This window comes from Brassica oleracea, chromosome C4 (genome assembly GCF_000695525.1).
Source record: "Brassica oleracea var. oleracea cultivar TO1000 chromosome C4, BOL, whole genome shotgun sequence".
NCBI lineage: Eukaryota > Viridiplantae > Streptophyta > Magnoliopsida > Brassicales > Brassicaceae > Brassica > Brassica oleracea.
Window position 1 is genome coordinate 10,944,743 of NC_027751.1, and position 24,417 is coordinate 10,969,159.

At 31.5% G+C, this 24,417-nt stretch overlaps 1 protein-coding gene and 1 non-coding gene across 3 annotated transcripts; one reads left to right on the forward strand and one right to left on the reverse strand.

The window, feature by feature from the left end:
* The first annotated feature begins 12,271 nt into the window (after positions 1–12,271).
* On the forward strand, positions 12,272–14,899 carry LOC106342916 (heat shock 70 kDa protein 8). 2 transcript variants are annotated; one of them, XM_013781980.1, is made up of 2 exons: positions 12,272–12,474; positions 13,056–14,899. In XM_013781980.1, the coding sequence occupies exon 2, from the start codon at positions 13,063–13,065 to the stop codon at positions 14,752–14,754; it is 1,692 nt and encodes a 563-aa protein (XP_013637434.1). In that variant the 5' UTR covers positions 12,272–12,474; positions 13,056–13,062; the 3' UTR covers positions 14,755–14,899. The 2 variants fall into 2 exon arrangements, with proteins under 2 accessions (XP_013637434.1, XP_013637435.1); XM_013781981.1 differs by having other exon boundaries at positions 12,293–12,525.
* Positions 14,900–15,021: 122 nt separating this feature from the next.
* Positions 15,022–15,095, reverse strand: TRNAN-GUU. Its single transcript has one exon. It is a non-coding gene; the product is annotated as a tRNA-Asn (tRNA).
* Positions 15,096–24,417: the final 9,322 nt, after the last annotated feature.

The window sequence follows — 24,417 nt, forward strand, 5'->3', positions numbered from 1 at the left end:
ACTTACCATTATACAGTTGGATATAGGCCTTAGCCAAGGTAGCTTGACTATCACAATAGATAGAAATTGGTGATACTAGTTTCGGCCATAATGGAATCTCGTACACTAAGTTTCTTAGCCACTCTGTTTCTTTACCAGCAGCTGCTAATGCTACAAATTCTGACTCCATAGTCGAACTTGTAATGCAAGTTTGCTTCTTGAAAGCTCAAGAAATGGCACCTCCCCCAAGAAAAAACACCCAACCACTTGTAGAAAAATGATCTTCTATGTTGGTAATCCAACTTGCATCAGAATATCCTTCTAGTACCGAAGGAAATCCGACATATGTCAAACCATAATTAATGGTTCCTTTCAAATACTTGAGCACCCTTTTTAAGGCTTGCCAATGTTGAGTACTAGGATTACTAGTGTATCTCCTCAACCTTCCTACAGCGTAAGCTATATCTGGCCTAGTGCTCATCATGGCATACATTAAGCAGCCAATCACTTGTGAATATTCGAGTTGTGATACTGCTTGTCATGCATTAGGCATAAGCTTCACATTCGCATCCATGGGAGTATAAGCTCTACTTGTCTAAGGTCAGTACCAAAGATCAACATGTCATCAAAATATAAGCAAATGATTACTCCGTTACCGGATTCGTCAAATTTGCTATATAAACACTTATCCGATTGGTTTAACATGAAACCATTTGATAAGACAACCTCATCAAACCTTTAATGCCACTGCTTATGTGCTTGCTTTAGCCCATACAATGATTTGATCAACTTACACACCTTATGCTCATTACCAGGCATAACAAAACCTTCAGGTTGCTTCATATACACATTTTCTTCCAAAATACCATTTAAGAACGCTGTCTTAACATCCATTTGGTGAATCACAAGGTTATTAATTGCTGCCAAAGCAATTAATAATCTTATAGAAGAGATCCTAGCAACTGGAGCATATGTATCGAAATAATCATTACCTTCTCTTTGTTTAAAGCCTTGAATAACCAATCGTGCTTTAAACTTGTCTATTGCTCCATCAACTTTCATTTTCTTTTTGAAGATCCATTTGCAGCCTAAAGGCTTGCAACTAGGTGGGAGATCCGACAAGACCCAAGTATTATTTTCCATGATGGAGTCCATCTCATCATTTATTGCTTCTTTCCAAAAAAAAATTTCCTAAGAATTCATAGCTTCTCTATAAGTTCTTGGATCATTATCAATATGATAACAATATGAGTGCTGGAAACCAATCTCATCTCTTGATCCTTCAACTAAATATATTTAAAAATCAGGACCAAATGATTTTTCAATCCTTCCTCGTTTGCTCTTACGGAGCACAGGTGATATGCCAGGAGGCACTAAAGTGTCATCTCCTTTATTGGCTCTACTTGAACTTGGTACCAAATCCTTTGGCATAGGTATAGATGAAAACCGATTTTCATCAAATATTGCATCTCTTGATTCAATTACAGTGTGAACTGCTACTGAATCATTAGGTTATATTACATAAAACCTATAAGCTTTGGAATGCTCTGCATATCCAATAAAAATGCAATCAATACCCCTCTCTCCCAAAGTTTTAACTTTGGGTTGGGGTAGTCTTACAACAGCCCTACATCCCCAAACTCGGTGATAATTCAAGTTTGGTTTTCTCTTATACCAAAGTTCATAAGTGGTAAATTTGTTCTTTTTGTTAGGAACTCTATTTAATAAATAGCAAGCCGTTAACATGGCTTTACCCCAAAATCCGTCACTTAATCCCGAGTAAGATAACATGGAATTAACCATTTCTTTTAGGATTCTATTTTTCCTTTCTGATACACCATTTTGTTGTGGTGTATATGGAGCCGTAGTTTTATGAATAATGCCTACGGATTGGAAATATACAGGATCATAATACTCTCCACCTCTATCAGTGCGTAACTTCTTAATCAAACCATTTTGTTCCAATTCAACCTCAGTTTTATAAACCTTAAATTTATCTAGGGCCTCATCTTTAGCATGTAATAAATACACATAACAGAAACGAGAATAATCATCTATAAAAAGTGACAAAATACTTCTTGTTTCCTAAAGATGGTGTAGCATGCAAATCACATAGATCACTATGTATAAGTCCTAGCACTACCGAATTTATTTCAATGCTTTTAAATGGTTGCCTAATTATTTTTGTTAACATACAAGTACTACATTTTTCTAAATTTATATCAAAAGTAGGAATTAACCCTTCTTTAGACATATTAATCATACGACTATAATGTACATGACCTAATCTAGCATGCCACAGAGATGAATCATTTTTACTAGAACTTTCCATATAAACAGAATTGACAACTTTATTAATATTAAGCATAAACATTTCATTACAGAAATATCCAAATCCAATAAATACACCACACTTCGATAATATATACTTATCGGATTCATACACTTGTTTAAAACCACATTTATTTAAAACACTACCAGAGACTAAGTTTTTCCTAATTCCGAGTACATGAAGTACATCCTTGAGATCAAGGGTTTTTCCAGAACTAAACTCTAACACCACTTTTCCACGACCTAGGATAGGGGCAGTTGACTCGTTTCCCATATGAAGTGCGTATCCATCTTGAACTTTCTCATATGTAGTGAACCATTCACGATCCTTGCAAACATGTGTTGTTGCACCCGAGTCTAGGCCTAGGCATAAAATCCGGAACCCGAAATCCAAACCGAACCCGAACCGAAAAATCCGATCCGTTATCCGACCCGAAATGTGTAAAATACCCGAACGGGTCTTTTAGGGTGGTACAAAAAATATCCAAACCCGAAGTGTTATTAACCGAACCCGAACGGGTAACCCGAAAATCCGAAATTAATAGTTAATATAAATATTTTGAAATATATATAAGTATTTCAATTATTAAATTCAAAATTTCTGGTAATATGATATATAATAATAAATATTAAAATTTTAGTAAATAATTTAAGTACACAATTAGTTATAAATAAGTATTTTATAATTTGCTCATTGAAATAAAAAAGTCTACTCTCTATAAGGCAATATATATTGTTTACAAATAATGTTTGTTTTCATGCTTGATTTAACATTTTATTGTTATTTTATCAATTTTATGTGTGATAGATTAATTTTTATTTAATTTAGATGTTTTTCTTTATGTTTTACTTCAATTTTTTTGTTTTTTTACTTCGGTTATATCCGAACCGAACCGATATAACCCGAATCCGTACGATATATGATTACTTTATGGGTTTTAAGACGCAATATAATTTTGAACCGAACCCAAAGTGTTATTATCCGAATCCGACTCATATTAATAAAATTTTAGTATGGGACCTAAGGGCGTAAACCCGAAAACCCAAAAACCCGAAAAACCCGACCCGAACGCCAACGGGTACCCGAACGCCCAGGCCTACCCGAGTCAATCCACCATGCCACTTCATCATACTTGATGAGTGGATGGACCTTGGTCCTTAGAAACTTGTCCCAAACGGTTTTGTCCCGTTTTATTTTATCCTTCCCTGCTCGGCAATCACGACTTAAGTGACCCGGCTTGTTACAATTCGAACAAATTCTCTTAAACTTTTTATTAGATCCATTGTAAGTGTTGTTATTAAAGGATCGTTTCATCTTATTCTTATTCTTAGAACTCACACCTTCCTCCATCATATTGATGGAAGAAGTACCAGCCTCATTATTTTTGAGTTTTTCTCCCTCTTGCGCCCTTAGAGATTCTTCTATGCGCAAATGGCTGCCAAGTTGTACAAGAGATAACTCTTCCTTTTTGTGTTTTAACATGTGTTTAAAATCTTTCCATGAAGGTGCTAACTTATCGATGATACTCGATACTAAGATGGATTCGTCCATCTTCATGTTGTGTTGTGAAAATTGACCTAGTATACAAAGCAATTCATTGTATTGCTCCATAACTGGCCTAGAATCAGACATCTTGTAATTATTAAAATTACTAACAAGAAACTTCTTACTAGAAGCATCCTCAGCCATGTATTTTGATTCTAACACATCCCACAACTCTTTTGCGGATTCTACATTCTGATAAATATCAAAGAGAGGATCTGACATACCGTTGAGAATATGGCCACAACATATGTAATCATCGTTTTCCCATTTAAGTTGCTTCCTTGTCTCATCCATAGACTCGTTCTCAGCATCCTCCGGTACAGTAGGCATAGGCATGCTTAGAATATACACTACATTCAGATTTGTGAGGAGAAAATGCATCTTCTTTTGCCATCTCCGAAAATCTACTCCTTCAAACTTATCTAACTTTCCAAACTTTGATGTCATCTCTCGCACCGATACACCAGCCATAATTCACAAGAAAAATACTCTTTAAGATTGTTGGTTATTTGGGTTGAAACCCGAATAGTTGTGAATTATATACTTGGATAATGATTGAATCGCCGTGCTTTTCTTAAAGAGTATTTCGACCCTATTCCAAACCCTGAGTTACACGAAATCCCTTTGTAGGATAAGACAATCAAAGTCTCACTCTTGTTCTAGGGTAAGATACAAGAGTAACAAATAAAGCTTTAGTGTTTATATGTGTTTTTTGAAAGTCTTTGATGATCTTTGAACAATGAATTTTTTTCTCTTTCTTTCTTACTAACTATTAGTTTCTGATTTTTTCTATCTTTATTTGTCATTACCTACACCTCCTTATATAGAGAATGAAGAGTTGCAACTAATAGTTGTAATTGTTAAACCAAAAGTTGCAAAGGTTAATGAAGAGTTACAATGGTTAGTAAAGAGTTGCAATGATTAATCACCAAAAGTTGCAATTATCAATATGGTTAATTACCAAAGATTGCAATCATTAATGGTTGCAAGTTTCATTATATAGTTGCAATTGTTCATATAAACAATTGCAATGGTTCATATATAATATTGCACACATTCACTTAAATATATAACATATTGATCATATAGTTATTAATTTCACTTTCATATATACATATACTGGATTTTTTTTGTTATGGTTAGAGTGGATCCGACCAAGTTCGGGGCCAAGTCTCTACGTCCTTTTGTCACGAGTAAATCTCTCCAACATAGTTTTGAGACCAAACTTTTCAATTCGTTACAGAAGTTTGACATGTCAATGGACCAAGCCTTGATGCCGATTATATTGTTTCTGTGTAACATGTTTTATAACTATTTTTTCTGCGTCATAAATGTTAGCTGGCACTTATTGTTAAAATCTTCAAATAACAATAAAAAAATATTTTACCAAAAGAAACAATTTTAAAATATCTTAAGTTATTAGGATCATAGTCAATAACCAAGATTATGAATCGTGGCCGTGGGGGCCCGTGGAGGTATAATGCTTTTAAGATTTAACGGCCCGAAGCTGATGTTGGTTAGGCACCGCTTCCTTTCTGTTCTTGTTCATTTGTAAAAGAGTGATAAACCAGAAAAATTGAACCCAAACATGAAGGCTACGCGATCATTATTAATAAATATTCGATGGAGTTTCAAATGAAATGCCATTAGTCACATGGCTTAGGCTTTTAGAGCTGTCTTCTTAACAACTATCACCTTTATGGAGTTCAAATAAGATGTCACTACCACAAATTCACACACAATATACACGTGCCTTTATAGAGAAAATATATCTTGGACGGCACTAGCGTACGCGTTGATAGGAAGTGGTTCGATTGTTTTACGTGTTTTGTTTTTTGGTTAAGTTTTTTTTACGTATGGTCAAAAACGAATACAAAGCGATGTGGAAAAGATAAAGTTGTCCCACTCTCTAAAGCACATTATTCCGTGAATCTGTCGCGTAAGAAAAAATGACTGATTATGCTTAGTTTGGTTTTATATGTTTATTGATGAAATATTGTACAAAATAGCTGATTTTAATTTTCTTTAAGTGGACCTCTCTCAAACATCACTTCCCATCAAGAGATGTCACCAATTTGTTGGGTTATTGGTTGGACATTTTATACAACTTCATCTCCTATCGTGAAAGATTCGACTATGATATTGTACAATATCATTTGTTTTATCTGATAAATTATCATATATAAACAAATTTTTGGAGCTAGAGAAGAATGATAATAACTATTTCTGTCCAAATCAGTGATTTTTTGTTGGGAGAATTGCTAAAACCAGCTTAAATATTCATGTTAAACTTAAAAGTGTACCCCACTTTCAGTCAAATGCAAAACCAACCTAAAAAAAAGGTAAAAATAATATGTAACTCTTATGACCAAACAAAAAAACAGAAATGTATTTTACAATTATGTCATTAGTAAGCCTAAACGTAATAGAAAGAAGTCTACGTATATGTATACCTCCTAAGAAGTCTACTGTGTAGACTTAGGCCCTGTTCGTTTGCTCACCCAGATGATCCATCTGGGTCAAGATGCAAATCAATGTTCGTTTTGTGCATTATAATGCTACATCCAGATGGATCACCCAGCTGAATTTTTAAAAATTCATCTCAAATTCTCACCCAAATGAAGGTGAGTCATGATGGTGCATCTGGATGCAGATGCATCTAGTTCAGTCCAAAATGATAAATGACAAAAATGACCTTTTAAAATTAAAATATTATTTTCAAACCCTAAATTCTATTTTTTTGCATATACATTTTTCTGCTATAAAAAATGCATTTTCTCGCAAAAACTGAAAAACACACTTTCCCGCCAAAACCGCAAGATGCGTTTTTCCGCAAAAAAAAACGTAAAACACAAATTTCCATAAAAACACATTTTTCGGCCAAACCAGTAAAACCACACTTTTCGACCAAAACAAAAAAAAAACACATTTTCCCGTAAAAAAAAAAACGCATTTTCCCGCCAAATCACAAACTCCAAAAAACATTTTCCGGCCAAAACCGCAAAAAATATTTTCTCGCCAAAACCGGAAAACGCAATTTTTTCGCCAAAACCGGAAAAACGCAATAATCTGGATGTATGGACGAAATGAAGAAACGAACAACACCCAGATGGAGCATCTGGATAAGACATCTAGATGGACCATCTGGATGCATCTTCCAGATGTACAAACGAACAGGGTCTTATTCTCTAGTCTACATCGTGGATATGACATCTAGATGGACCATCTGGATGCATCTTCCAAATGTACAAACGAACAGGACCTTATTCTATAGTCTACATCATAATTTGATCTAAGAATAATTATGTTTTTGAAATGTATAAAAATAATTATTGTGATATTGTTAATTAATCATCAATATAATGATCAATATGAAGTAAATAAATTGAAATTTTATATAACTAAACAATTTTAAAGATTATACTCTAATTTGGTAACCATGTGTTAGACAATATGGTTTAGAAACAAAAGGTTATAACATGTTATGTATTATAGTAGTAGACTTCTTCGGGTTAGATTTAGATTTAGATTTGTTTTTTGTTTTATTGACTTAAATTTGTATATTAATGTTTAGTAGTTTATATTTTGTATAATTTGATATTTGATACAATAATTAAGACTTTTTAATTATAAAGCAAAACATTTAGGGTTTGAGATTTGTGGTTTAGGGTTTCGTAGACCTACGATAAAGTCTATTTAGCTGGTGACGTCTTTTTCAGTCTACATTTTTCAACTTTTTTTTACAAAAAAAATCATTACATTTAAACTAATTAGTTGAGTTCCTTAAGAGAAAAAAAGTGAAATCATATACTATAACTATTAAAAAATAAAGAAATAAATTTAGTAAATCATATTAAAATAATAAAGAATAAACAACAATAATGAAATTATTATAGTAGACTTCCAAAAATGTCTACTATGTTACAGTAAAATCTACTCCAACATTCTAATTTTAGTAGACTTCAAAAGAAGTCTACAGTATCGTAAATTTTAACCTAGCTACATTTTTATCTCCCTATATAACTAAAATTTACACACTCTCTCTCTAAAGTGGCTGCACAAATTTTTTAAGCTCTCTCACTTCTCTTTAAAACTCTCTCCCTTCACTCTAAAATTCTCTTCGTTCTCCGTAAACTCTCTCATTTCTCTTATTTCTCTTTAAAATTTTCTCAAGTCTTTCTCACAATATTATCTTGTTATTTTAGATATTATGATTCATGGTTTTCATCTTCTCCTTTAAAAAATGTAAGTTTAGATCTATAGATGTTAAATGTGTATTTTTATGTTATTTATTTCTCACAATATTATCTTTTTTTTTGTAGCTATTATCACTCATGGATTTCATCTTCTCCTCTAAAAATGTAAGATTTAGATTAATAAATTTTGAATATGTATTTATATGTTTATATTCAAATAAATTTATAGATCAAGCTCTGTGCATTAACTTGCTACTATTTTATCTTATAAATTCTATATTGTAAAGTATTTTCAGATTTAAAATTATTTTCACATCTCAAAAAGTCTATATTTTTTCAGATCTGAAAATTATCAGACAGTGTAGACTTCTAAAGAAGTCTGCTTATAAACTAAAGCTAGTAGACTTCATATGAAGCTTACTAAACCCACAAAGTTTAAGCAGTCTACAAAAATATGACTTTAATTTTATTTTCAATGTTTTTTAATAATTTTATCTTATTTTGCAGGTATTTTCTTACATGGTTGTTCTCTTCTTCTCCCAAAATGTAAGGTTTACATCTATAGATTTTAAATATGTGTTCTAGTATTTATATTTAAATAAAGTTACATATTCAAATTTATGTCTTTAATTTATTACTATTTAGTCTATTAAATTATATTTTTAAAAGTTTTTTTGATTTAAACTTATTTCATATTTTCAATGTATATATTTTTCAGTTCTAATTTCTTTTTGATAAAGTAGACTTCAAATGAAGTCTACTTAAAAGTTAGGGCTGGTAGACTTCACTTTTAAACATATTTTATTAGAAGTTTATTCAAATATGATTTTAATTTTTATCTTATTTTTCATAATTTTATTTTATTTTGCAGGTATTCTCTTCCAAAGTTTTCAAATCATCTTTCCAACAATGTAGGTTTTACATATATTCATTATAAGATATTTTGTGTTTATATTGAACTAAATTTATATTTATAGATTCATACTTTATGTTTTTGCTTTGTTACAAGGTTGACAAAAAAACTATTTTAAAATATTTTCCAGAACAAAGTATTTTCATATCTTCTAAATGTACACTTTTAGATATGAAATTTTTTCATTAGTATAGACTTCAACTAAAGTCTACTAAACAATCACTTTATGTAGACTTAATAAAAATTATACTAAAATATGATTTAATTTTTATCTTATGTTTTTCTCATAACTTTATCTTATTTTGCACGTACTCTTTTTCAATACTTTATTTGAGGCATCAAGGTTATTAAAAATTAAACACACTCAAGAATACTTTTTAATATATTGCTCTGTAATAATTTCTCATAATAAAATATTAAATTTTAAATAATTGTTTAATACATAATCTATAAACATTGTATTCATTTTTAATTGTGTTTCACTTGTATGATATTACTAATTTTTTGTTAAATATCAATTTTTTCACAAGATCTAATCAACCAAACAAGTAAAACCACCCTAATCTAAAATAATAACTAACACACATGTGAGAAGAAGAAAATCTATACAAAATTCTTAAGAAGTTTCAAGAGTAAAACTAATCACAAATTTTTGCAATAAGCTTCAAGTGTATAATTATAACACATTAACTTTTGAAATTCATTCAAGACCATTAAAATTTTGCTAACATACACTGTAAAATAATTAAATCATGAAAAAATATGATGAATAATACACAAATGCACTTTTAATAGAATTTACGACGTAGACTTCAATTGCAGTCTACATTTGTACTACATTTGTAGATTTACAAAGATGTCTACACTTATTATCTAACATATAGTCAATCCAAAAATTTCTAGTGTACTTGGCGCTGGCTTGATACACAAAGGTGTACAAAGTGTGTATTAGATAACTCGATCAAGTTCTGCACTTGTCGATCATTTGTGACAGGCATAAGAGGAGTATTCGCCTATTCGGAGTCATTTGTTGTAAAATGACGTCTGGTAAGGAATATGTTAGCACCATCTTCTCGATTTTCTTGTCCAGATCATAATCTTCTTGTGCCATTTCAAGAAGTTCACCATGTATACAGCCAGCATGCACAATGAACATTCTTCCTCCTTTCCGATTATTGACCACAAACTCTCGCAAAGAGTCTTTCACCACCCATTCTCTGTATACAACAGGTAACAGAGCTATTTCCGGAAAAAATACAGTTTACATGATTAGCGAATAAATATTTCATGTTTCATAAAAATATAAAGGTAGACTCACAAATACATCTACAATTATTATCTAACAACATAGTCAAATCAAAAGTATTATACTTTCATAATTATAACAGATTTTCTTTTCAAAATCACTCGAACCCGTTAGGATTAACTAATACACACTGTCAAACAAAAAAGTCTTGAAAAAACTTAATGAATAATACACAAATTCACTTTTAATATATTTTTCTATGTAGACTCCACATTCAATCAACGAAGATGTAGACGTTATTTTCAGTTTACTAATGTAGACTATCAAATAGGTATACTCTTTGGGTTAATTTTTGCAATTGAAAATTTTACGGGTTACTTTCTATATTTGAAAAAAAGTTGTGATTTTATACATGTAGACTTCCATTTCAGTCTACACTTCAAAATGGTTAGTTTTTTCAACTGGCCAAAATTCACCCATGATTTGACTTCCGGAAGTAGACTTCATATGCAGTCAACATTTTTGAATTTTTTTGAAAGATGTTAGTTTTGCAATTGACCATGTTTGACTTTCTACGAGTAAATGGAAACGAACATCTACATATTTTTATACTTCATTTGAAGTCTACTATCAAATTTGACGGGTTAGTTTTCATTTGACCAAAATAAAATAGTAGACTTCACATGTAGTCTACCTTTTTTATATAAGATAAGAAGACTGCATATGAAGTCTACAATTTAATATAATTTTAATTAATTGTTAAACTTTTTAGTCAAACACAAAGTAACCTATTCAACGAAATCAAAGTTTAGGTCAAATGCAAAACTGGCCTTTTGCAAACTTCTCAGGCAGTCTACACTTCGTAGACTTCTGTTGAAGTCTACAATAAAAAGTCAAAAGTTTAGTCAAATGTAAAACTAACCTCTTTTACGTAGATGTCTTAGTAAGTCTACCTAAAATTTTGTTTCTGTTTTCAAAGATAAAGACGAAGACTGCTGGAGAAGTTTGCAGTACAAAAAACAATTTGTTTGGTCAAATGCATAACTGACATGTGCATTGACAAGTAGACTGCATTGTACGTCTGCATATAGGCGTAGACATACAAAACAGTCTACTATCTCGACACAGATTTGAAAAATGATGAAAACCATGTAAATAGTTATCTTTTTCTGATGTAAAGCTCGTTTCCAACCTTCTCAACCGTTCAAACTCCAAATATGAACAAAAAGAATCGCCTTTAATGATTCACTAATGAATAAACTCAAAAATATGAAGTTTGAGTTTATGAAATTGAAAGTTATGAGAGTTTTTTAGATGGAAATGTAGAGGAAATGAAGATTTGTTGGTTTAGAATGAGAAAAAATGGTTGAAAATTGAATTCTAGAGTTTTAAGAGCTCAAAAATGGTTGTTCATGATGGTTGAAAAATTGATGATAATAGCGTTATTATAAATAAGAAGAAATAGTGTGGGTGTATTTGGTTTTTTATGAATTTCAAAATTAATAAAAAAATAAATAATAATGATAATTTTGTAAATAATTCAAAAACGTTGGGATAATATAGAAAATTCATTGATGAATAGTAATTACCAAAAAAAAGAGGTTGGTTTTGGATCTGAGCTAGTTTAGAAAAACACTCTTTTTTGTTTACCTTCGTTTGGAAGTCTTGGAAGAAAACAACACACGAATTGATTGATTTACTATTTAATTAAATAGTCATTCGAATAGGACTTATAATCATTTGTTTAAATTATTCATTTGATGAATTATTATCATATAATTATAAGGAACCAATTGGAGACAGAGAAGAATGACATATAACCATTCTGTCCAAATCATTATATTTTCTTCCGCTCTTTTAGATCATGTAGTAGTGCAATCAAACACACGAATTAATTGACTTGCCGATTTCATTGAAACACAAGCTAAAGAATCACGATCCTTAATTTGGGCCTAGAATCAACTATAGGCCCACATGATTTCGTTAATTCGACCCATATATTTTCTTCAAGCAGGCCCATTTTTAAATAAAATAGTAAGTATTTGTTTTCTGGTCGGCAAATTAATTAAAGAAATAAAAAATCTCCTCCCTCTCCTCTTTTTCTAAAGAAGCGCCGAAGTTCTCTAGGAAGCTCTAGAAGATCAAATCCCTTCACTCTCGCACCTTCTAAACTCTGTCTACTTCTTCTTCGTGCGTCTCTCCCTAATCTTCTAAATAGCTACAACTGAAAAACCCACTTGTGAAAAATCTCTCCTTTGATCAGGTTTGTCTGCTCTGAGTCTCGTCTTCCATTTTGTTCCCTCTTCTTCATTGGGTTTGTAAGCTCTGTGTTTTTCCAATATCGCTTAATTAGTTCATATTTATTTTGCTATGTTACTGGGTGAGATGGTAGGAGAGTGAGCTCCCGAGAATCCGACAGACACTTGACAACTAAATAAAGTTTTATTTAGTTAGCTTTGGAATGTTAAGTGATGTAATGAAATCAGTTTTAGTTACACCCAATCACTGGTTAAATGGCAGAACCAGCATAAAATGGTTTGAATCAGGCAGACACTTGAAACTAGTTTCGGTTCTTTGTCTGAATCATGTCGTAATTAGTTTTTGCATGTTAAGTGATGTATTGACATCAATTTTAGTTACACCCAATCACTGATTAAATGGCAGAACCAGCATAAAAATTGTTTGAATCAGGCAGACACTTGGAACTAGTTTTAGTTCTCTGTCTGAATCATGTCTTAATTAGTTTTTGAATGTTAAGTGATGTAGTGAAATCAATTTTAGTTTTTAATAATTGGTTGTGTTTACATCTCTATGTCCAAACCTTAACAACTTGTGTTTGAACAGGAAAAAAATGGCAGAACCAGCATACACAGTGGCATCAGACAGCGAGAACACAGGAGAAGAGAAGTCATCATCATCTCCTTCCTTACCCGAAATCGCCGTTGGAATCGACATAGGCACATCCCAATGCAGCATAGCCGTCTGGAACGGCTCTCAAGTCCACATCTTGCGTAACACAAGAAACCAAAAGCTAATCAAATCCTTCGTCACGTTCAAAGACGAAGTCCCCGCGGGCGGCGTGAGCAACCAGCTCGCGCACGAGCAAGAGATGCTAACCGGAGCCGCCGTGTTCAACATGAAACGCCTCATAGGCCGCGTGGACACCGACCCCGTCGTCCACGCCAGCAAAAGCCTTCCCTTTCTCGTCCAAACCCTAGACATCGGAGTCAGACCGTTCATCGCCGCCCTGGTGAACAACGCGTGGAGGTCGACGACTCCGGAGGAAGTCTTGGCGATCTTCCTCGTGGAGCTGCGCCTGATGGCCGAGGCGCAGCTGAAACGCGCGGTGAGAAACGTGGTGCTCACGGTTCCTGTGTCCTTCTCCAGGTTCCAGCTCACTAGGATCGAGAGAGCTTGCGCTATGGCTGGACTTCACGTCCTTAGGTTAATGCCTGAGCCTACAGCTGTCGCGTTGCTGTACGCGCAGCAGCAGCAGATGACTAGTCATGACAACATGGGAAGCGGAAGCGAGAGGGTAGCGGTTATATTCAACATGGGTGCTGGTTACTGCGACGTCGCGGTGACCGCAACCGCTGGTGGCGTCTCGCAGATCAAAGCCTTGGCTGGAAGCGCCGTTGGAGGAGAAGACATCTTGCAGAACACGATGCGACATATCGCTCCTCGACCGGACAAGGAAGGTTCGGGGTCGCTGCGTGTCGCGACGCAGGACGCTATACACAGGCTGTCGAAGCAGGATAGTGTTCAGATAGAAGTTGATTTCGGAGACGGTGACGCGGTCTCCAAGGTTCTCGATAGGTCGGAGTTTGAGGAAGTGAACAAGAACGTGTTCGAGGAGTGCGAGAGGCTTGTTGTGCAGTGTCTGAGAGATGCTAAAGTGGACGTTGATGATTTAGACGATGTGATAATGGTCGGAGGGTGTTCTTACATACCTAAAGTGAGAGCCATCGTCTCTAACGTGTGCAAGAAGGAAGAGATTTATAAGGAAGTGAATCCGTTAGAAGCTGCGGTTAGAGGAGCGGCTTTGGAAGGTGCTGTGACGTCAGGGATTCACGACCCGTTCGGTAGCTTAGACCTTTTGACTATACAAGCTACAGCTCTTGCGGTTGGAGTGAGAGCTAATGGTAACAAGTTCGTACCCGTGATACCGCGCAACACGATGGTTCCTGCGCGTAGAGATCTCTTCTTCACTACGGTTCATGATGACCAGAAGGAAGCTTTGATCGTTGTGTATGAAGGTGAAGGAGAGGGCGTTGGAGAGAATCATCTTCTTGGTTATTTCAAGATCGTTGGGATCCCGGCGGCGGCTAAAGGAGTTCCGGAGATTAATGTTTGTATGGATATCGATGCTTCGAATGCTTTGAGGGTTTTTGCGGCGGTTTTGATGCCGGGGTCGAAGAGTCCTGTGGTTCCTGTGGTTGAAGTGAGGATGCCGACGGTTGATGATGGACATGGTTGGTGTGCTCAAGCTTTGAGTGCGAAGTTTGGATCTGCTCTTGATTTGGTTACTCTTCAGAGGAAGTGATGTATGTTTGAATGAAGAGATCTTTTAGCAAAGAGTGTGTGTTTGGGGTGTGTTGTCTTCAAACTTGGTGACAATGTCTGTATGTGTAATGAAGTAATAATGTTATCCATATATTGTATAATAATAATAAACGGAGTCTTGGTCCCTTGTACACCTCCTTTGAGCTTTTGATAGTGTGTCAAGTTTTAAACAATTTTTAAGGGAGACATTTCTAGTCAACCAAAGCTTCAGGGGTCAAATGAACATTACGAGAGTGAAAAAATAAAACGCTAGAAGGAGGGGTCGAACCTCCGACCTTGTGGTTAACAGCCACACGCTCTAACCAACTGAGCTATTCCAGCCTTGATTACTTGTGCGCATAAAAAATCAAAATCCTTGTTTTGTCTGTTTTTTGCTTACATTTTTGCTTTCTTTTATGGGCGTATGCGTAAACATACTTACCATGAATCATGTGGACGTGACGGCCGTCTAAATTGACTGTATCAAATTATATTTTATATGACCTTCGTTAGTAGGTAAGAGAAGTCCATATATGTATGCGCAGGAGTCTCAAACTTCTGTTTGTTCCGTCTTGATTTGGATCTCATATCTTGAGATTGACCCAATATATGTCTAGGTAGGTGTGGAACTTTACTTTACTGAAGTCAAAGTAAGTATTTGCATTAAGGGCTTACTGAAGTCAAAGTAAGTATTTGCATTAAGGGCGGTTCGTTGCAGCATCTTTCATAGATGATTCATTTCTATCCAGATGATTCATTCAGATTTTTGTGACTGTTTGTTTGTCCATCCAGATAGCTGTTCTTCTAGATGAATCATCTAAATGGATCTTATGTTTGTTTCTTTATTTTTATTTTCATTCAAATAAGTTTAATAAACAAATTACCAAAATACCCTTGTGTTGATTTAATCATATGTTAAAATTTTATTACAATAATAACTTCTAATAAACAAAAAAATTGATAAACATGTATTTGAAAAAAAAAACTTTAGAGTTTCAAACTAAAAAGAGTATTAATAATAAACTTTAACTTCGGTTTTAGCAGAAAACGAGATTTTTCGGTTTAGACGGGAAATCGAGATTTTTGATTTGGAAAATATAATTTTTGGTTTTGGCGAGAAAAACCATTTTTGCGCTTTTGGCGGGAAAATACGATTTGGCGGGAAAACACATTTTTGCGGTTTTGGCGGAAAACGAATTTTTTTTGGTTTAAGCGGAAAAACTCATTTTCGGTTTGGGTGGGAAACGAGATTTTTCGGTTTTGGCGGAAAAACGAGATTTTTTCGGTTTTGGTGGGAAAACGAAATTTTTTGGCTTTGGCGGGAAAACGCGTTTTTTCGGTTTTGGCGGAAAAACAAGATTTTTCGGTTTTGGCGGAAAAACGAGATTTTCGGTTTTGGCGGAAAAACATGTTTTTTGGTTTTGGCGGGAAAACAAGATTTTTCGGTTTTGGCAGGAAAACGACAATTTTCGGTTTTGGCGAGAAAACACGTTTTACGGTTTTGGCGGGAAAACGCGTTTTGCGGTTTTGGCGTGAAAACACGTTTTTGTAGCTTTGGCATAAAACGCGTTTTTGGGTTTCGCGGAAAATGTGTTTTGGCGGGAAAATACGTTTTTCCAGTTTTCGCGGGAAAATACGTTTTTGCAATTTTTTTTGCGGGAAAACACGCTTTTGCAATTTTGTTCGGAAATGTATTTTTAGGATTTTGGCGTGAAAAATTCTTTTTAGGTTTTCGCTGGAAAATGCGTTTTTGTGGTTTTGTTAGTTTTCGTGTGTAACAAAATGATATTATGTTTAGGTTTGTAACTTGTGAATTATATTAGGGGCATAATAGACATTATACCATATTGAATTAATCTTCTCCATCCAAATGGTCCAAATTGGTTCAGCTGAATGAACTTTAAAATTAAGCCTAGATTTCCGAAAAGCATCTGGATGATCCATCCAGATAAGTTGCACTTTTAGTGCCTAAACGAACAAAACTCTCATCTCCATCCAGATGGCTCATCCGGATGGAGAAACGAACTTTGCCAATCATGGATTTATTTCTTTTTTTTTAAAGCACGTTAGTAATATATATCATCATGCTTTGTATCGAATCTGAATCGGGTAATTCTTTTATTGCCGTTAGAAGTTTTCCAACCTTATGTGGTTTATAATCTATACTATCAAAGCAGAATCGTTCTAAGGATTATGCCTCTAAGTTTTTCAATTAATTACAAAAATTACCCAACAAATTACTCCCTCCATTTTTTAATATAAGTTGTTTTAGAGAAAATTTTATGTTCCAAATTATATGACGTTTTCGGTTTTCTATGTAAAATTTATTAACACTTAATGTTATATGACCAATGATAATATGCCTTCTAATTTATTATTGGTTGATTTGTGGTTAAGTAAATAATTAATTATGTTTTTGTTTAGAAAATATAAAAAATTAATATTTTTGTTAATCTATGTGCACAATTTTAAAATGACTTATATTAAAAACGGAAGGAGTATAAAATAGCTTGTTTTTGTCCAACTAAACAAAACAACTCAATAATTTAAATAATTTATCCATCAAAGTTTTAAGCTCATTTCGTGTATCTTTACTAATCCATCGAAATTTGTATAGGGTTAGCTTATTTCGAAATCATTGGTTTTCAATGTTATTGACCTTTTAAACGGTCAATAATATTTAAATATAAATATTTACCAATTTTGGTATATAAATATAAATATAAATATAAAGCATAATAATTATTTCACAATACTAACATTTTGTATAGATGAAAAATGAACGTAAACATAAAAAAACAAATGCTAACAAAAAAATCATTAAGACACTTGATATACATTTTATGTATAAACACATTTGCTATAATAATAAACTAGGATAGTACCCGCGCTTGAAAGCGCGAAATTGTTCTTTGTTAATTAATATATTAATTATCATTAATATATTTAGGCATGGACGTTCGGTTTTCGATTTGTTCCGGATTCTATTTTTCGGTCTTCGGTTTGGTTTTAGTTTGATATAGTTTTGGTTTTAGGTTCAAAAGATATCTAAACCGTTCGGTTATTTATGAATTTGAGTTTGCTTATTGGATGCACGTCCACGCAACTGATCTTTTATTTTATAGATTAAATTTATAATTCATTATTTAAATTTTGTTTAATGATATTTTTGGTTATTTATATAGCCATTTATTATTCAATAAAAATAATATTATTTATATAGCTCATGATAAAACTGTAGTTGCTGGGCGGATATTTTTACTTTTCTTTTATATGTTTCTAAGAGAATGATGTATGTGACACTTTAATAGCTCCCCTCCCATGTTGGCCTTTGGCGGTGGAGATGCTGGTGCTTGGAGAGAAGAAGAAGATCATATGTGTTCTTAAATAGAATGTTATGTCAGAAGTTCCGTTTGTTCCATATAGATGACCGCACAAACTTGTTGAACTCTATCATATCTAACTTTTTTTAATCCCTCCAATTGCTCAACTTTCAATTGTTTCACGATTATTCAATCACCGTAGTTTTTTTTTTCGCAATCTCGTTAAAGAACACAAGAAAGACTCAGTATCAAACATAATAATTAAAACAAAAAGTGACAAAAGCTCTGACGACAAAGAGCAGTCACTTCAATATATAATTAATCAGCAAGCAAACATATATACAATGGTTAATCTACGCCAATTTCATCACATCAACGAATGTTAGAGGAGATTTGAAAACAGATTCAATAACACTGGAATTGAAAACTACACCAATGATGGATTTAGGTTAACTATTTTGTTCATCGATCCAAGATAGAGTAAAGAGACGACCATCGATACGTTCGAATCGCATTAAAAAAAGAACACGATGATAATAACAGAAGAAACACAGAGACATACAGAAAAACCGAACACCGGCGATCTAAAACACTTTTTTCTCCTTCGAGTCGAACACGATCGCGACTATATAAACGTTTGCTTCAAGGTAAGAAAGTACGACATTTTGGTCTGATCAAAGAATTGAGATATCATATTCTTCCCTTTGGATACACAACCCAGAAATTAAAATTAGGGTTTGGTTTTCTGATTTTACAATTCAATTACAAATAATCAGAATCTAATGACTATGAGTTAGGGGGATGTATTCAACTGAGAGTTTCAGGTGATTTGTATTAAAATGACAAATTCACTGTTATTGAAACATGAATTTTAAAAACTCATTTAAAATCCACTGTTATTGAATTTGACATTTCTTAAAGTACTCTGAAATCCACTGTTATTGAAAATATTTTAAGTTGTGTAGTTTTAAAGTTTTCAGGTGATTTTAGGGTGTTAGGGTATGATTTCTTAGTTAAAAAAATTAAAACTCAAATCTCATAGTTTTAGGTGATATTCTAGAGTAGTTTAACAAAAGTCACTTAAATCTCTGCAACTTATTGAAATCATCTAAAACCCCATTAAAAATCAAATCAAATCAAATGTTAAATTGAATACATCTCCCTTAATGTTACAATTAAATTTAGGCATATTATTAGGTTGACAAAATTACATTATTTTAAAATTGTATATAAAATGTGTGTTTATTATTTAGTCGCAGCATGTTCAGTAGGTCCAAATCTAAAACATGTCAAGGTAAATTTCAAATAGGACTCTATTTTAATAGATTAGATATGTCAAAAGAAATAAACCCGTGCTTTGAAAGCGCGAGTTAAAATCTAGTATTCTATAAACTTGAAATCAGTTCTTAGAAATTATGGTTAATGAGTAATGTTTCGTATCAACTGTACATGTTTTGAACCCGTGACACATTTGCTCAATTCAATTACACATACCCGTTGAAAGTGAACTCCAATGAAGGAAAAAAATTCAGGTAGTGAAATGTTAAGATTTAATTGAGGATGGCAAGGACCAATGAGAATCATTATAACTCGGTTTCCGTGTTCATAAAGAAACAAAACATCGATTCAAATTAGTCTCATATCTCGTTTTGGAATATAATCACAAGTTTTCTTTGGTTTACGGGATTGTTAGGAGTTAGGACAACTGCTCGATTGAACAAGATATGGCCTTTTCATCTCTTAAAATCTTGTAAGCAATATTTCTTCTTCTAAGATTTTCTTTATGATACGTTTACAAACAGTGAGTTGATTGACATAATTTGGGGGAGAGAACGAGCGCAAGATTTACATATAACTGTACATGGTTACTTTGATAGAAAAACTCACTATTTATTATACACATATCCACTGTGCATTTTGACCCATATGAGCTAGCTCTCTTTTTCAGAAATAGCGTAACTGCCTCCGAGTTTAACAATAAACACCGGATCTCAGTTTTTGTTTCATTTATTTTTATATAAATATTTTGTTTTCAATTCTAAATTGGTATATATTATAATATATATGTGTCTATCAATTTTTAAAACATAATAAGTTTGCTATATATTTTTTTCATTGAATAGATTGTTTCAAATTTTCACATGTATTTGTATCTTCTTCTATATATATATTTTCGGATTATTATTTCATTATTAAAATTGTAACTATATATATAAAGATTAGTAAAATATTGTTTTATTGTTATATTCAAAGATATTGTAACATTTTACAAATTTAGAAAGTTTTTAAAAATCTAAATTTTTCGCTTCATAGATTTATATTATCGTGTAAATAATTAAATATTTAGTTTTTGTTTAATTTTTTAAATAAACCATATAGTTTAAAATTTACTTTCATTGGTTTAAGGTAGTAAAGATTAATCATTGTTAGATAATATGATTTTTGTTATTTAAAAAAAATCTTTATAATTTTAAAAGTTAACATCAACAAATATTTAAATATTTAGCATATAGAGGTATAGTATTACAACATTAAATTATATCTATTTAATTTATAGTATCTATAAATCCAATGGATCATCTATTGTTTAAATCCAATTATGCATAGTCCAATAAAAATTTCTGGTAGGCCCAGAATTTAAATGATAAAATTAGATATTAAATGTAATTTGACTTTCTAGGAATATATCCTTTAGGTCCATTTTAAAAAAAAAAACACACATGAATCAAGGTTGTGACTTCTGTTTTTATATATAAGATGTATTTAAAAGTGTAGTGTTTAAAAATGTAAATTTATTTGCGAAGTGATTTTGCCACATATCATTTCTACAATCAATTTCACAAAGCAAATATGACATGGCTACTGAAATTGATGACATGGTTTCCGGAAAAATATGACATGGATAATTTCATTTAATGTTGATTTATATTTTGGCAAACTTATTAGAATATGGTAATAATTTATATATTAAATTTAATATTGATAATTCTTTTTGGTAAACTTTTTTAAAATATGCTAATAACTCATATATTATCTATAAAATAAATATATTCATATATAACATTTTAAATTTCGAAATATTATTATTTTGTATAATTATATAATTTTTATTACTAAAGTTTTCAAAAATTTCTACAATTTTTTAAAGTTTAAATATCTAATCATAAGATCATTAGTTTTTTATATATCTACAAATTTTATAAATATTGTTTAGGCTAAATTTTTGATAATTATACAATTTTATATCATTTTTATTAGTTTTATACAAATTGAATTAATATATATATCAAATCTATATTAAATATTAGTAAGAAAATAGTAAAATCTATCATATTTAATAAAATTTATTTTTAAATATAAGTTAAGTTTAAAAAGTTACTTATTAGTTATTACACATGATGGAAGAAAACACCTTGGTTGACCTATATCACCCAAGTAGTTGGGCAAAATTGGAGACAAGCGGCAGAAAACCAGGCACTATTTGCCAACTCGATTAGTCTAATTAAGATTGCTTATTCTTATATAAATTTTGAGTCCTTAACTTATGCAAATCATACCTAGTTATTTTTTTCCATAACTAGTTATTACATACGGCGGCATTTTAAGAAAACCTATTTATAAATTCCAAAAGTAAAATTCTAGTAAAATTTAGGTGCAAATATAAATATAAAACCCCACGTTCAGATTTCCACAAAGTACATACTTTTTTCACTGGAGAAACATATTTCCTATTACACAATATTATTTTACTGTTTCAACTTTTTGTAGAAAATTAGTTTAAGTATTAAACCATCATAACCCGGTTTACTACTTAGCAGTTATTTAAAATATTAATAAATAATTCGTGTGTTGAAGAAATTAATTTGTGTGTTGGTTGCATAAGATATTCGCAGTTGAGAGGGTCAAGAGGTAGGTTTATTTATTTAATTACTGAATAAGACAAAAGGTATGGCCTTACTTTACCTAAACCAACTATCATTTTAATACGTTTATTTAGTTAAATATTAGACTCTTTATTAACAACAGTTCTATAGTTTTTGTGGGCGAGTGGACCTTCCAACAACCGTCTCTTAGGATTCGCAATTATTTTGTTTTGTCTCACATTGTGCTATGTGTTTAAATCTAATGGAAAGAAGCAAAACCGAATAGATCTCAATATTTAAGTGAACTACAAGCCAGACATGTAGCATTCCTTGATTTTATCAATATATAACCATGCAACTTTAACTTAAATTATTAAAAACAAAAACTTACTTATAAATATTATAAACTGAGGAATTTTTTTGTTGTAAACCGAGAAGAAGATTAATTATATATTAATATATTACTAAGGAAACATTTTTTTTTTTGTAACTTATTACTAAGGAAACATTGAGAAGTAGTGTATATGAAACTTTATTAAACTTATTGTTTGATGTTTCTTTCCAACAATATGAATTATGTGCGCTTGAATTTTGGTGGTGACATACTTACAACATAGTACTGCCTAGCATTAGATTGTACAGTATGTCTTAACAGTTAATAAGACATTGATAGTTTGTCTATAAATAAAGAAAACCGTTGTACATTTTATTGAAGAATTAAAACATTAAGGATTTGAACGTTAAAACCCTTCAACTAAGTTTGTTTTGAATAAAAACTCACAAACTAAATATTTAACGAAAAAATCTTAAACTAACTTTATTTAATGAACTAAACCCTATCAGATCGTAATCACCATTACTACCGGTAAATCTTTAGTTTAAGGGTTTCTACATTAAGTAAACATAGTTGAGAGGTTTTACCATTAAAAATCTAAAATTTCAAAATTTTATAATATTATCTAAAAATTAGTAACTTTAATTTTCAAATTTAGCATTTTTTTTAAAAAAAATTGTTAATATATGAGTTTGATGTGTTTTTAACATCAACATTATATATGTATAAATTAAAAATGTAAAAACTCAGAAAATATAATAAAAATTATCTAAACATTTACTTGTAACAAAATTACTAAAAGATTAAAAATGTAAAAAAAAAATAAGAAAATATAATAAAAATTATATTTTGTCTAATAAAAATTATATTTTATCTAATAAAAATTATATTTTATCTAATAAAAATGTAATAATAAATTTGTAGATAATTTTTATTATTTTTAATAGGTTTTTACATTTTTAATTTATACATATATAATGTTGATGTTTAAAACACATCAAACTCATATATTTACAATTTTTTTAAAAAAATGCTAATTTTGAAAATTTAAGTTACTAATTTTTAGATAATATTATAAAATTTTGATTTTTTTAGATTTTTAATGGTAAAACCTCTCGGCTATGTTTAATTAATGTAGAAACTCTTAAACTAAAAATTTACCTGTAATAATGGTAATTATGACATATTAGAATTTAATTCATTAAATAAAATTAGTTTAGAGATTTATAACCAAAACAAACTTAGTCGAGAAGTTTTAACGTTAAAAATCCAAACATTAATTATTTTTCCCTCTACTAGGGTATGGATTCATACTAATATTTTAAAACAAGATCCATGCCTTAGATATAATACAGGCAACTAGTGAGGTTATCGATGCCTCAAGCTTTGCAGCTCGGTGATACTTTGCTGTCTACAAGACTTTATTCTCCATTGATCAAACCAAGTTCAATTTTAACTCTTCGCATAAAGTTTTTTGGACGTATTTAGCTTTCATTTTGTTAATTCATAAGTTAATCAATAAAAAATCTTTTTTACTTATTTGATCTGGACTTGGAGCTCCCCGCAAACTGTCCACCCCCAAACAAGTTTTGTCCGTATCATCAGACAATTACTTCCAATTATAATGCTTTTTGCCAATAATTGAACACTGTTATGAAATAACTTATAATTTATAGTATCGAAAAATTTAAATAAGAGTAGAATTTAATACCCGTAGGAAGCAAATAACACTAATATAAGGAAGAGAGTTTATTATAAGGAAGAAGAAAAAGATGTAATGGTTCTTTGATTATAAACTCTTCTTTGTTATGGTGTACAAAAGAATGAGATGAGTGATGGTATTTATAGTGAGCAACAATACATAAAATAACAAAGATGGTGCTTGATTTGGTAAATGAGTGGGTGATCATAGTGCTTGATAAGTAGATGATCATAGTGCTTGAGTTGGTAAAGAAGTGGAAGATCATTTCAAAGTTTATCTTATAACATTCCCCCTTGATCATCCATCTTGTATTACGTAATGCCTCGTTAAAAACCTAGTCATGAAAACTCAATGGGAAAAACCGTAGTAAAAGTAAAAAGAGTACAACTACGTAAGCTCCCCCTCGAATGAGTAGTCATAGAACCTTTAGAACAATGATAGA